Below are 15,118 nucleotides of genomic sequence, written 5' to 3' on the forward strand. Positions count from 1 at the left end.
AAGACCATGTTTTTCAATAGTTTACTGTTCATGGTTATCACAAAATACTTTGCAAAAATCTACCTATGCAAAAAATGCACGTGGAACAGAAAAATTAATCTTAGATAATCAAATTCTACAAAAGCAGGACAGCACAGAAAAGGAACAAGAATTAAAAAAAAAAAAAGCAGAACAAAAAAAACCCATGAAGATTACTAGACCTTAGAGATCATTTTAAAAGTATATTTTAGATATAAATACACAAACTTACAAATAGCATAGAAAAGGTAAATGGGATGTTTTAATGTCAAAGAATATAAACATAAAAGACACACCTAATTACAAGATAAGAAAAGGCTTATGCTTAAGACCTTATCTGTAGCAACAAGTATATAAGCAGTTATGAATAAACAGTATGAGCTCTATGCTCCACGACCAGTTACAAGAATTTTGCTGTTGTGTATCAATGCCAATACTAAATACTGTCATTTCAACCCGAACAGACTCTAGGATACTGACTGTTGTATGTCTTGGTAACTCCACATCTTGGTAAGTAAGTTTTCTTCTCAGTTAAGTGCAACTATAGCAGCCACAGGGTGGCTATCTCCACCCAAAAGAAACAAGTTTCAGGATTTCCCTCATCTGATGGAAAAAGAAAAGAAAAGAAAACAAAAACCTCACTCTAGAGTCCAAGTCCGTCACAATTTATTTGAAGAAGCCAGTTTGGGAATCAAATTTTTGCTATGCCTGCTACTGCAAAGCAGACCGAACACCAAATAAGCTGGATAGCTGTTATGTGGTCAGTAAAAACTCCATAGTATATCGTCATTTGTTCATAGGTCAAACCATTTAATCACCAGGAAGTATTTCTTCTGCTTTATTTGTAGATGTAGCAGATGATAAAGAAGAAATTAAACCACCCTGAATCCAGTAAAAGTTAATTTCAGTTAAGTCCTTAGAGCTTAGTCTACACTGAAATAACCACTAGAAAGAACTGAAAACCAGGAAGACTGTAACAACATATGTTGCTGCATAATGTTACAATACCTGAAATAGTAATGAAGTAAATGTAGTTCTATACCAGCATCACTACATGACACCCAAGTGTTTTCGTATCAGAGCAAACTATTTAGATCTACGTTCAAAAGAAGAGAAAGTGTGAAACTTGTATGAGAAACTCTAAGAAGTCTTAAGTTTTTTTCATTTCCAAACATTGGTAATATGATCAAATATGTAATGCACACCTAGTGATGGCACTTTGGCACTCTTTTCTTTCCACAGAAAAGAAGTAGCAGGTGTAAAAGTAGTAGCCACTTGGTATGTTCTAGGGTAATGACCCTGTCTGGAAACTTATTGACAGAAAATGAAATTTCTTCCCTTAGGAGTCTATTAAAATTGGTTAGCTTTTCCTTTTTATGACAGTGCTCTTTATTTGTACTACAGACATCCATATAGCTTTGTAAATGGCAATGCAACAGTCGTGTCATACTGAATTCAGAACAATTACACAGATGATTTATTCACGAGAAGAAGTTGTTATATAAGCAAAAAATAACTGTACTTAAAATATTCAAATTCTGAGTCTTTTCACAAGAAATTCTGCCTTTAATACAAGAAAATATTTATTGGTACAACTCCCCCAACAACTGTCAAAATACACTGCATCAGCATTTATATGTGAAGACCTTACATGTCAAATCAGGTTGTCAGAGCAGAAGTTTAGGGCAAATACAGTCTATCACATTTGACTGCATATAGTCTCTTACAGAAACTCAACTTTTTAGACCTCTGTCCTTTTAAAATTCATATTTTTAAATCTTTCTTCAAGCACATCAGCATCTTCTTCATTGTCTGTACTACTGAAGTTTGTGTCAGAATCAGGTTCATCCTCCGATCCATTCTCCTGGCCATTTTCAGTAGTCTTACTCTCAGTTCTGTCTTGTCCTTTATCAATCCTGCAGAAATCAAGATTAAGTTATCACCAACTACTTTTGGAATTTCTCTCTTAAACAAGAAGAGGATGGAGCACTGAATATTCTACCTGGGATGGAAGGAGATTGAGAAGAAGCGAGGAGGGGGGACAATAACCTCAAATTACTTTCATGTTGAATAGAAAAGACAGTAAAGGAAAGGAGTCTATGAATAAAAAAAGCATGTATATAGATATATATTCATATATAAATTGTCTGACTAAATAATCAACTGCTGGCCAATTGTCACATGCTAGCAAGTTAATATAGAATGTTCAGAAAAGAGACTGTGCTAGTAAAAGAATAATAATAATAAAAGCCCGCTAAACACATTGCAGTAACTGTACTCAGTATCTGTCCTTCTTTAGTTTATTTCTGTTCACTGGTAACTGAATCATCAAATGACACACAAAATGCAAACAGTAAATTGTCTCACACATATTTTATGGTGCTCTATACTTAAATCCATTTTGAAGTACTTTGTTCCTAAAGAAGAGATGCCATTTACCCTTTGGTATTAAAATAAAGTGTCTTATCCAAGTAAGAATTATTTGGCCCAGCCCTACTAACATCAATAGGCATTCCATCCTGGTTTCAGCAGAAGAAAATGAAGCTGATGACTCCTACTGATTCCTGTCATGATTATTCAGAATATGGCATAAAGCTTCTTGGCAGTTTCCAAACAAGCTTTAATAAAGGGGAAGAATGAAGCGCAGTGCTGAAACTGTATAATCTATGAGCTACTTACGGAATTACAATCTCTTCTTCCTTTCCACATTTGGCACAAATTTCCAGCTTACAAGCACATGGTCGACAAATAATATGGTAAGGATCTTTTACAGCCTTCTGGAGGCACTTCACACTGTGAAGAGAAAGAAAACATGATTAAAAAAATATTTGTGTACACTTATTAAACATTCTGTGTTCAAAGACACAGTCTTCAAAAGAAGCACTGTTAAAGGCCAGTTTCATATGAAACAGCTGTTTTTTCAACAAGCATCATTATCAAGATCATTGCCTTTCTCCCTCCCCTTTAACTTTTTCAGAAAGTTTTGCTAAAACTAGAAGAATCATCATGAAAGTAAGAATTTTTAAATTTAAAATTACAGAAGAAATATTTCCATTCATTTCAGTGAGTTGTTTTGCTTTAAAAGCTGCATAAATTAATTCACCTGGCTTACTGATAAAAAAAAAAAAAAGAATATAGTGTAAAAAGGTGAGTGGACTTTTACAATTAAAACATTTCAATCCAAAGAATAAGTCTTCCTCTTGAACTTCTCAGAATATAAACAAAGTCTGTGCTGGATTTTGCTTTCTACAAACACTAGTCTGCATGGAACTCTCTTCTGAACAAAACCATCATAATTCCGTGGAGGTTTTTAGCTACTCTTTTTTAAGATACGGTGAAACTCTGTAACTTAACTTCTGAAACGCTATGGCTTAACAATCATCTGACATTTCTAAAGCCTTGTATTTTTGGTGAACAGAACCCCTGTTATGCAGCTGTCCTAAAAGTCACCCACCGTTCCTTGGTCCCTCAGACACTCAAAGGCTGTCAGGAAAGCTTTAGCACACAGTTCTGAACAGGGTATTTGCAGACTTGGCTAAAGCAGGCTGAAGACAAACATCAAGTGTTTTTGCATGCCTAATAAGGAAAGATGCACTAGCTAGCATCCAGTGAGACAGTATTTTTACTTCCTTTCTCAAATCCCATTCCTAAGCAGGATCAAGTTCTCCTTACTATCTGCATCAAGGCTTTGCAGAACTTTCATTATTAAGGCACACAATTCCTTAAGAAACTATAAATTCACAAGAATTGTTGTAGGACACATTTGACAAAAGTAGAGTCTTAACTGCCTAGTTTCTGGTCTTCCCTCTCCCGCAGGAAAAAACCTTCGGTCAGACGTCACTGAAAATACCTACTTAGTTGTTTCATTATTTTTTTTAAACTTCCATATTCAGTTGCAGTAGTGTTAATATCTACAGATCTTCTCAGCCATGTCTCACCAAACAGGGACGCTATCAATCCAAGCTGGACAGACTTTTTTAAAAAAAACAACAATTTAATCTGTGCTACCTAAATACTTGTAGGTCTTGGACTAAGTTGTAGCTGTAATAAAAATCTTAATTTTAAAGAGTTAAAATATAAACAAATTAAGGTGCACAGAAGTCCTCTGTTTCCATCCTCTGTGATGTACAGAATTCAGTTTCTCAACGTGAAATACAAATTTCTTATGCCTGTACTGTTTTACTTTATTTAGATGCTTCACCCATTGAAATTCTTTCAGAACACTGGCCCACTCAGAAAGCATAGTATCCAACTGCTGAAGGCAAGCATAGAAATCACTGTCTGTAGAGTTGGAATGATATGAAGTCTAGTTTACTTGTTCAAAAATGTGATGGAAAACATCACAAATTTTGTCAGAAGCAACTGCACCACGATGCCACCTTTTTTATTTTTTTTTTTTTTTTAATTTCCCATGCTTCCCCGATTTACATATTTTTTGCCTGCCTTTTTTTTTTTTTCCCCTTTTTGGGTGAGTAGAGAGGAGGTAAAACAACCAGATCCAGCTCATTACTTTTAAACGAGTATGTAGTTATTTGAGAAAGAGTTACAAAAACTCCCAACTTCATCATGGGTGCATACAACCCAGTATGCTTATTTTGAGAACTAGAGAGACTGCTGCCTAATCAGAATTTTTTTGTTAACATGAAAGGGTGAAAATCGTTTACTAAAACCAAAATATTTATTGCATATATTTTCATATTAAAAAGTAAAACTTCTCACAAGTGAGAGATATAGTATGAACAGACATTCCTTCCTTCCTTTTCAACCTCATGAAAACCAAAATAAAGTACATATTCATTCAGGGAATTGCACATGTACTCACAGAACCTCTTCAAGTGGTTCAGGAGCATGTATTTCAAAGGTATGTAACACAATACTACACACATGCAGAAGGAACAAGTGTGACAAATCTGCTTATGTTGTGCACTGCATCCCTGCTGTAATTTCCTTGAGTTCCATGTCTCATTGTTGAGATATTGGCTGTGTCTGGAGTCACAGACTCAAGGACATCTACAGATGAGCAGGTACAAGGAAGCAGAGTACCCATCTCAGAAGACTAGCCTATCACAAACCTATAAACTATTTTAAGGTATTTAACACCTTTGTTACGTTCTTATCCAAAATCACTCAATACAGTTCTGTTTGCAAACAATGCTAAGCATTTAATATGTAGGATTATAGTTTCACATCTGAAAAGAGAACACACTAAGAAGTAAAGAAATGCAAATACTGCAAACATTTTGTATGAATGTTATGTTTTGTAACACAAAATTAATAAAGCTTTCTTCTCTCATGATTTCTCTGCCAGATAGTCTTTGTGAACACACATACAAAAAAAAACCAAACAACTGAGGTGTACAGATTCCTCCAATACTTACTGAATTGCTACAAGGCCTTAGAAAATCAAGTTATAATTGGTTCTGGTTTGACTCTTCCTTTGGGAGGACATACTGACACATTATTGGAAATTTACAGGTCCAAAGTAACCATTTAGATTATTCAAATATTCTGACAGAGAGGAGGGAAGCAGTTATTCTTCTACTGTATTTTCTTTTATAAAGTTTAAGGTAAAAAGATAAATGAAACTGAAAATTAACACTGCATTTTTATTTTTATTACTGTTGCGGACTCCAGACTGAAGAATGTAACATAACAGCAGTTATCACCTATAGGTTTCCAAAAACAGACTATTTTCCAAAAAGTTCACAAATTATACTATCAATGATTAACATAAAGAATCTTAACTCACCATTTTTTAGGTTTTGATAGTAGTTTGTACTTGTTGAATTTTACCCGCCACTCCAAAATATCTTTACAATGCTGACATACTCCATCATGAAGCTTAGCATTTATTCTCTAAATAAATAAAAAATAAAATAAAATAAAATAAGGGAAGGTTTCCTACTTTTATGAGTATAATTTTGCTTAGAAAGCATTTCCACCCATCGTGTGATTCATACTATATTTAGAAAATTATTTGATATTAATATAAGCATTTAGTAATTTACTACTAGTAATTTTCTTCAGCAGACAGAGTGGTGAGGTCATCTTCTACTTTAAGGCAGCCTGTTATTACTGTAATAACATTAACATAGTTAATAGCATTATTTATGTTCTTATATTGTTTACAATATATTATTATTATTTTCTTGTTATTATTCCATCTCTAGAGCTACTACTAGTAAACCTGAGTCCTGAAATATGCTCTCTTCATTTAGAGAAGACAGCTCAAAAGACTTAACATTTAGCTTATTATTGCTCAAGCTACTGTTATACTACACATTTGAAGAGAGTAGTCTAAGAATTTTTGATCAGACCACAATAAAATAGAATTGATATATCATTTACTGTCAAACCACTCAATGTTTCTTTCGTCACAAAATTCCCTTATAAAGTAATAGATTTTTGCTCACAAGTATCTAAGATAAAAATCCTCAAAACAGTCACTTAATTTACAGTATATTTCCAAGCTAATGCCAAATTTACTCTAACCTCTTCTGCAACTTGTGTTTAGTTTGCTCGAGAATACAAACTGTCAACTGGCCAGTATGATTTGCACAAGAAAAGTTATTTTGAGATTGGAAACAGTAGAAAACCACACTTTTATTTCTTCTCTAACCAAAAGTGCCAGCAGTAATTATAACTATTCTATGGTTGTGTGCACATTCAGAACTATAAAAACAGTAATTCCATTGCAAATAGAAATATATATAATGCCTATTTTAAGAGAGCTTAAAAATGATAGCTGTACAAAAAACTGTAAGATGGTAACAATGGTCTAAAACATTTTTATTGCTTAAAATACCCCAAAGTTCACTGGGACAGATCCTGCACTGACTGGGATCAGGTTTTATATTATCCTTTTAGAAATAAGTTCATCTATGCATACAATAATTTCCGAAGTAATTTCCTGTTTTCATGACCCACAAGAGCTTCTCACTAATCCACAGAAGTCTACTTCAATACACTAAATGAAAGAATAAGCCTAGCTTTAAACACACGGTATTTTACTCCATTCCCCAAAAGGTATGTGGTAGAGGAAATACTACTTATGAGTGAGACTCTGCTATGGGACTTGCTTTCCAGTGTTTCCATTTTCACTAAACTTCAACATAAAGTATGAGTTTTCCCATGCTTTAGTTACCTGAAGCTGTGGTACTCCTTTTCTGGTTCAGGTAAAAGACAGTTTTTTGTGTTTTTTTTTTCCAAATGATTCAATATTGATTTAGCATTTTTAAAACAAACAAATAGAACCAAAACAAACAAACAAAAAACAACAACAACAAAAAACACTGTTTTTTGCAAAATGCTTGAATACGGAAAGCTCTGACGTCAGCAATATATTATCAATGAAATTTGTTGGGAAACACAATAATTCTGCTAACATGGTAACTTTCTGAGAGAAGAAAATCAGTGGTAATTCCTCAGTGGGCACCTGTTAAAATGCTGGCAGTTCAACCTGCTGTCAGCACTGACTGTGCTCATTCTTTAAAAATTCAGGCAATGTGAAGATAAGCCTTGTTTTCAGTGCTTCACCTCCTCAAAGATTCGAAGTATCATGGCTTCGGTAAGTTTCTAATAACCTGCAAATTAGCCTGAACTTCCCAGCTCTCCCTCCAACTCTCCTAATTTGCATTAATTAGTAATGCTGGAGGGGAGAAAGACACAAACACTGTAATTTGTATTCACAAGTGCGCTTTACTGCGACCAACTATTTTTGGTATTTTTAAGGCAGAGCCCCAAAAACTTCAAAAGACTACAGTCACTCACGCTGAAGACAGCTGTTTGTTGCTAAATGCTGTCTTTCAAAGGGGAGTTAGCTTCCTTGCTGATAACCACGTAGTTTCCAATAATCCATCATGCCATCGGGGCTGGGGACGGGAGCCCTGGTACTGCGTGATGCAGGGATCGGCTCCGTGATGTGTAACGCGCTTGGAATTCTGGAGGCAACGCTCCCAACTGATTGTGGCATAAACAATGTAGAAGAATAAGATAGGAATTAACTTTCACCTCTCATTCCAAGGAAATTCAGTTTGTAAAACTGTCAGCCTACTACAAATTCTACTGAACGTTTCTTATGGAACAGGAAAATAGGTATACCTATTATTACCAGAGCTGCTTTTTTCCCAGGAACACTTATCATGTGGCTCCTGAATATATAACAATCCTACAGTCACTGATTTTTAACTATATTTTTTATAAAGGTAAAATTCAGGTCATGCCAAATTCTGAAAATGCCTTTTCCTATTACTCATAGAACAGGTCTTTGCTTGAACATAGCACCTTACAGCAAGGCCAAGAGACCAGTCATGTGCACAGACGTTATGTGACTGGATCTTCACCTTTGCTTTGAAGAACAAAGTCCCAAGTCTTAACTGATGTGCTCAACCCAAAGATTAGTTCTCGCTCCATAGTCCTTAACACATTGTTTCACCACTGAAAAAGGGCTTTAATAAAACATCAGTAACACACAAGAAGGTCTAAATGAGCTAAATTTCACAGCAACAAGCATATTATCCACATAAAGTCAATCAACCTCTATCAGACCTGGTCTGTGCAGTTAGGTTGTTTCTACTCTGCCATGTTTCAACTGTTCCATTATTTTGGTTCAATCAGTCACACTTTCAATACTCAGTGCAAAGCTAAGGATTAAGGACATGATCCAAAATGCTGACAGCTATCAGTTTAGACTCAAAAGTCAGGAAGAGAAAGAAATTCAGTGGTACCATGTCTTAAGTTTTATGTATCACACTAAGTCACTAAAAGACAATCATATTTTGAGGTGATAGATGCCATTTTTACATCAAGCTAGCCTGGCGAAACAAAGCTTCAGTGAGGGAGGCAATGAAACTGGAGACTCCCTAGAGGAAATGCAGAAAAATGTAATTTAAGTAAAGAGGGCAGTGCTGTAAGAACGAAGGTGGCTTGTGCACTGGCAGATTTTTGAGTCATGGTAAAATGGTAAATACACCAAGCCAGGAGAGCTAAAAGGACAAATTAATTCCACATATAAAGATAGGCGTGCTTATCAGCCATTACAGAGACACTGTTACGGGAAGTATGCAAGGTTGCTCCTGCTTTTTGATGCTGTGCCACCATCTCACGTACCAGTTTTGTGCATGACTCAAAGAAGAAATTTAATCAAAGAGCAGAAATGAGACTAAAGATAAGACTGATAAAAAAAAGAAACTCAAAATTCAGTTAAATTTTCAGATCATTAACAAAAGGAACAGCAGTTCCCAAACCGTCCTACCCCAATAATTTTGAAAATACATACTGCTTTGTATAAGAACTATCAGTCACACTGCTAGCAGTCCTTCAAAATTAACAACGGTAGCAGATAAAAAGAATTATTTTAAAGAGTTTTAAAATAAGTAACAAAGAATATTACCTAAAATCCAGAGTCAGGGAAACACAGAGTGAAAGAAAAAATATCACAGCAGTAAAAGCCAGCTCTTCTAAGCATAAAATAGAATGTCTGAGTATACAACACAGGTAATTCCAGTTATTTAAAGTATTTTCCAGGAAGAAGGAATTTTGACAGAAAACAGTCTTAAGCATGTTTAATAAAATACCTTATTAAATCTCAAATGTCCATTTGTAATAGAAGCATGCCATAAATGCTATGGTATTACTAGTAAAAGAACAGGACAACAAATTAGAGTGTAGCTACAAAGGTCACATTTATGTATAATTTAAGTCCTGGTTCAGGCATAAAGATACCTAGACTTAACAGCCACCTGTGGAACCACAAATCTTACAAAGGACCTTGAGGAAACAACATGGTATCTGCTCAGAAGGGAACAACTGGAATGAAGATAACAGATTTTCAATTTTAAGTTCCTCCTAATAGGAACGCATACAGCACAGTCTCTTCCTCCCCCCCCTTCAGCAATTTCCTATATTTTTTAGCTCAAAGTTGGCACTTCAGGTATGGGGTGGCTCAGCATATCCGAATATGAAAGAGACTATGACTCTTCCATCCTTCTACGAGTTGGCCAATTTAGAAAGTTAATAGAGATGGATGGATTGATGTAAAGCAGGCAAGAAGGCAGATTTACCTGGTTTTACCTTGATTTAACCTCAGCTGGATGTTAGGAAAAGGTTCTTCACTGAGAGGGTGGTCGGGCACTGGAACAGGCTCCCCACGGCAGTGTTCATAGCCTATGAGCTATGCTTTAAGACACATGGGTCTGTTTTTTGGGTGGTCCTGTGTGGAGCCAGGAGCTGGAACCAATGATCCCTGTGGGTCCCTTCCAACTTGGGATATTCTATGATTGTGTTTGTCTTCTAAGTTTACCTTGCTCAGAAATAGTACCCAATTTTTAAATGTCAATATCACAAAAACAATCTGAATTATAATTCACTGTGGTTTTCTATTCTAAATTCAACATTTCCTTTGACAAAGAAAAAAAAAAGTATTTCACTTTCAAAAGCAAAGCAGGCTTGAAGAAACAAAGAGTTGTCCATAATTAAATATTTGAATGATTTGTTTTTTAATTTTTTTTTTAAATTCACTGAAAAACATGTAAGAATAAGTTCTCCTAAAAAACAGGAAGAGAAACTTTCCTGCTATCTCACTTCCCACTCAGAATGGAGCAATTATTAGTTAAATAAATTTCTCTGCTGCTTATTTTTCCTAATAATATTTGCCTTAATATGTATTTTGAACAGTCTTTCACATATTTATCCTTCCTTTCACCCATTTAATAGCTTGCTTTCCTTTAAAACAAATAAACAAACAAAACCCACCACCACCAACACAACACAACCTCCACAAAGACCCAAACAAGGATTGCCAACTTCATTATTCACCCATGTATTTAGCTATCATGCACAAATACGTGGTAACGCTTATGGCCTGGAATGTTTTTCTTGGTGTGAAGACTACTCTAACAGACTGAATTCTTTTTCTAATACAGCAGTTTCTTGACATGTTTTACTCTCATTTCTCTGTTTTATTCGATACCTCTTTCCTTTTTCCCTTTGCCATACTTCCTCCAGGAACATGGGCAACTCATCCAATGTTTACAGTATTGCTATATATTCTCCTAAGAAATGGCAAGTATGCAATGCAGACTTATATAAACATTTTAAAGTATATAGTCATGAAATATTCCATGTGCATATTATATACATGCGGTCAGGTCAACTGCATCAATAAAACAGCATCCTCTGTACACTTAAGTAACCCAATATTAAATCATTTAACAACCTGCCAAAAGCAGTTCAGAATGTATTAAAGTAAACACATGCACCTACACCTACTAACTTGGCATACAAAATAATCCCTACCTTATGCTAGCATTAAAGCAATCACAAGGAAGATGTAATAATGAGGTTTCAAAGAAGCCTCTCTGTCTGTTTGGAAGTTACTAATTATGTGTGCGTGCATGTGTATTTTGATTTACTGTATTGACAGCAGACTTCTACCACTGAGCACACGAGTGGTTTATTCTACTGCAAATGAACACAAAGTCAACGCTATCCACAAACTTCCTTGTCGCAAGCACAGATGATAGTACTTCAATCAACAAGGCTGAAGGCAGCATTTCTGAATAACTACACTTCTCAAAAAAACAAAACTCTATACAAACGCTAGTGGATGACTACAAAGCAGTTAGAAAAAAACAATGCTAACTAACAAACCTGAAACTCTGTGATACAAAATGCCAGTGTCTCAGGGCTATATTACACACTTCACAGACCGAAACCAAATACTCCAGAGAATTTCACTTGCTCACATATTGCATCATGGCCTTTAGAACACAGGAAACCAAAATCTTTCTTTAAATCCAGCTCCAGATGGACCTTTAGCTTTTTCCACATCAGTGAATAGCTTCACAACAACTCAATTCTCCTACGGATCTCGGGATGTGTAAGAGTGTGCACACTTGGAAGGACTGACAGTCAACCCCCATAAAGAAATGAACGTATGTATGTGTTTGTGCACATATGCGCATGTTTTCACTGAGGACTTAGAGTCCAAAATATATGTTCTATTTGCCCCTCATCTGCCTACTTGAAAGGCAAAAGCTAGTCGTGAATTTACTCTCAAACTCAGTATAGGAGGGACGGCTAGAGAGCAGACTTTAGTCTTCAAGTTGCCCTTGTGTTAAGAACTCAAACTAACCAAACTCCAGTACAGTTACCTGTCAATTCCAGTTGGCTACCAGTTTACCTGTATCTTCTGAGCTTTGTGTCACAATCACTGACTCAGCATTTAGGCCTATTCTCTTCCCTGTGCCTTCCCACAGTCTTGACCAGTGTCTCCACTAAAACAGATTATTTATCTGCGCAGCTGGCTGAAGAAGTAGCTGGCATCAGCATTATGGTAAAGCTGAGGTTCAGAGTTAATAACGTCTGAAATTTAGGAAAATCTGGATTATCATCTGGGGTGTATTTAATGAGAGGAAGAAATGGAGAAACAGATCAGTCATTTGGGTGTAAATATGAATCACTTTGTGGTTTACTGTCTTATTACAATGGAGTTCTAAATGTTCCTGTTGAATGTTATTTGCTTTCATCTCTAGCACTACCTTCATTTCCAGTTTCCATATTGATTTATGCAATACACTTTATACAAAATGTATACTCATATAACATAATGTATATTCCTCAGCTCAGTGTCACAAACGGCTGTACCAGAATATACTACATGAAGCAATCACCCATAAACAAATTCCCAGTTTCAATAATTAACAACACAGTGTGTCTTACTCTGTCTGTCTCTTCCTTTCAATTCATTCTAGCAAGCAAGCTTTCCCAGCACTGTTGTAGGCATCTAACGAAACGTAGTAGAGAGGCAGAGTGTGTTGCTTCACCTCAACTGGGCTATCCCAGAGTAATGCTGTAGTAGAGCCTGATCATGAGAGGAAACATAAACGGATCTTTCAGTATGTTCTGCAAATAATCTGAACAACAGTCTTTAAGATTAGAAAATGGATGCCAAGTTCAATGTCAGACAGAAAGCTCAAAACCATTAAAAAAAAAAACACATAACCAAACAACCAAAACCAAGAACTATAACCTGGATAATGACTACCAGCAAGGAAAAGTCAAAAGACTAATAGATCAATTTCCTCTGCAGCAACTTCTTCACTGAGGAGTCCACCCACAGTACAACCCAAAGCTACTGTACTTGATACTCAACATTGTTAAAGCACTGTACAAATGTAGAAGGATATAAATTTTTAAGCTAAAAAAACATTCTACAACCTCTCAAGATACTATTAAGTTGAACGGTGTACAGCAATAGTCAAGGATAGGCCAACACCAGACCCCCCATCCCCCCCCCCCAAAAAAAAAATTAGTGATTTGCAGGTGATCCACCCTCTTTCAGCAACCCTAAGTATTCAAATTTATTCAGCCAGTAAGAGCTAGAAAGGAGGAATGTCCCAGTCCCACATCAGTCCTCCTGATCAAACTTCCACTATTTATTCCTTTGCATCATCACAGCTCAAGTGCCTGTGGTACACCTGATCACTCCGCGCGACACAAATACATAGAAGTGACAAGACAGAGAAGCAATGCTCAGTGTCATCATTAAGCATATTCTGTATCTATACTATGACACCAATCACCACTTAAACTGTTAGTCCAACTCTTCAAATTTCTTAAACAGCAGAATCAGGCCTAGTCATCATTGTAATGGCCTCTGTTGATCCCTCACCAGTAGAGGCCAAAATCTGAATTTATATATTAGAGTACACCAAAAGAAAAATAAATTATTCTGCACACTGTAATAGGAAGCACCTTCTTCAATAATCTTCTTTCCTGTATTTAGCAGTCTCCAAGTGGCAGGTACAGAAGGGAAAGCTATGTTCAAAAGATGTGTGTGTGTGGTTTTTAATGTGTTTAAGTGCATGGTACTGTACAGTCACTTCTATGTGATACCAAATATTGGGAAAAATAAAAATAAAAAACACCAATCTGTGTATGAAACTGATTATTTCACTTACAAAACTGATGTCAGAACTCAGTTCTTCTTTAAGGACTCTTCTGATAGAACAGCTCTCTAGGATATTTGGGGATGGGGGGTGTTGCAGACAGGAAAATACACTTATCTATACTATCAGGGATCGTACAATGACTCAAACAATAAATAATACTGGTGCTGCTTGGAGCACCAGGAAAGCAACCTGTTCAACTTGCAGAACCAGTTCTACAATCATCAAAAAAAAAAAAAAGCCAAAAAAAACACCAACACACCTCTCTCTCTGGTGCCATTAGTTTGACTTACTAGTTTCTCCCCCACCTTGACAGCCTGGTCAGGTTACTTAAAGAGATATTGACACAACAGTGATAGTGCTCCTACAGAACACTCTTCTTGTGTATTGTTTTCACCGCGTCTTAAGACAAAGCATCCCACTTCGGCGGTGTTCCTGCTCAGGCACACTGCTTGGTCTTCATCCTCTCCTCCACTGCTATTGTGTTACCACAGCCACAAGCAGGCATACAGCACGTCCCAAGAACATATTGTAAACCGTTTCCTTCCTTACCTTAAAAAAAGAAAAAAAAAAAAAAAAGATAACAATGACCTTTTGTAACAATGGCGTGAAACAAACCGAAGCGCGGTAACGAAAGCGATGGTAAAACAAGAAGACGCTTTGCCACGTAACTACCGCTAAGAACACCTCAGACGACGGCGGGCCGAGGCGGCAGGCCGCGGAGCCTCCTCACGCACCGCGGGCCCGGGGCCTACCTCAGGGCCTCCCCAGGGAGCTCCGCGGCCTGGTCGCGGCCTGGTCGCGGCCCGTCCCCCCGCGGCCCGTCCCGTCCCCCCGCGGTGCCCGACCTTGCGGCGGCGGCTGGCGTCGTGCCGCTGGTTGCTGAAGGCCCGCACGTTCTGGTGGCGCTGCGGCCGCCTGCGCACCGCGTTGCCCCGCTCCGAGCTCATCCCCACGGCAACCGCCGCGCGCGCGACCCGGAACCGCTCCTCCTCCCGGCCTCCCGCCCCGCCGCCTCTCCCATTGGTCAGACCCGCCGTCTGTCACGCCCGCTCGCCCGCGGCGATTCGCCGCCCGGCCCCCCGCTTCCCGCCCACCCCCGCTCAGGCGGAGCCTCGGCGGCCGGGGGCCGCGCGGCGGGCGGCGCTCCC

General features: G+C 37.5%; 1 protein-coding gene across 2 annotated transcripts; it reads right to left on the minus strand.

Annotated features, from left to right (window-relative positions):
- Nucleotides 1-662: 662 nt before the first annotated feature.
- On the minus strand, nucleotides 663-14,917 carry LOC308185344 (uncharacterized protein C9orf85 homolog; the record flags this gene model as incomplete). Of its 2 annotated transcripts, none has more annotated exons than XM_080573311.1 (4): nucleotides 663-1,934; nucleotides 2,698-2,811; nucleotides 5,768-5,874; nucleotides 14,816-14,917. In XM_080573311.1, 4 exons carry the CDS (start codon nucleotides 14,915-14,917, stop codon nucleotides 1,760-1,762), a joined length of 498 nt encoding a protein of 165 aa, XP_080429437.1. In that variant the 3' UTR covers nucleotides 663-1,759. The 2 variants fall into 2 exon arrangements, with proteins under 2 accessions (XP_080429437.1, XP_080429436.1); XM_080573310.1 differs by lacking the exon at nucleotides 14,816-14,917 and adding an exon at nucleotides 14,230-14,442.
- Nucleotides 14,918-15,118: the final 201 nt, after the last annotated feature.

This window comes from Anser brachyrhynchus, assembly GCF_964034855.1.
Source record: "Anser brachyrhynchus genome assembly, chromosome: Z".
Taxonomy (NCBI): Eukaryota; Metazoa; Chordata; class Aves; order Anseriformes; family Anatidae; genus Anser; species Anser brachyrhynchus.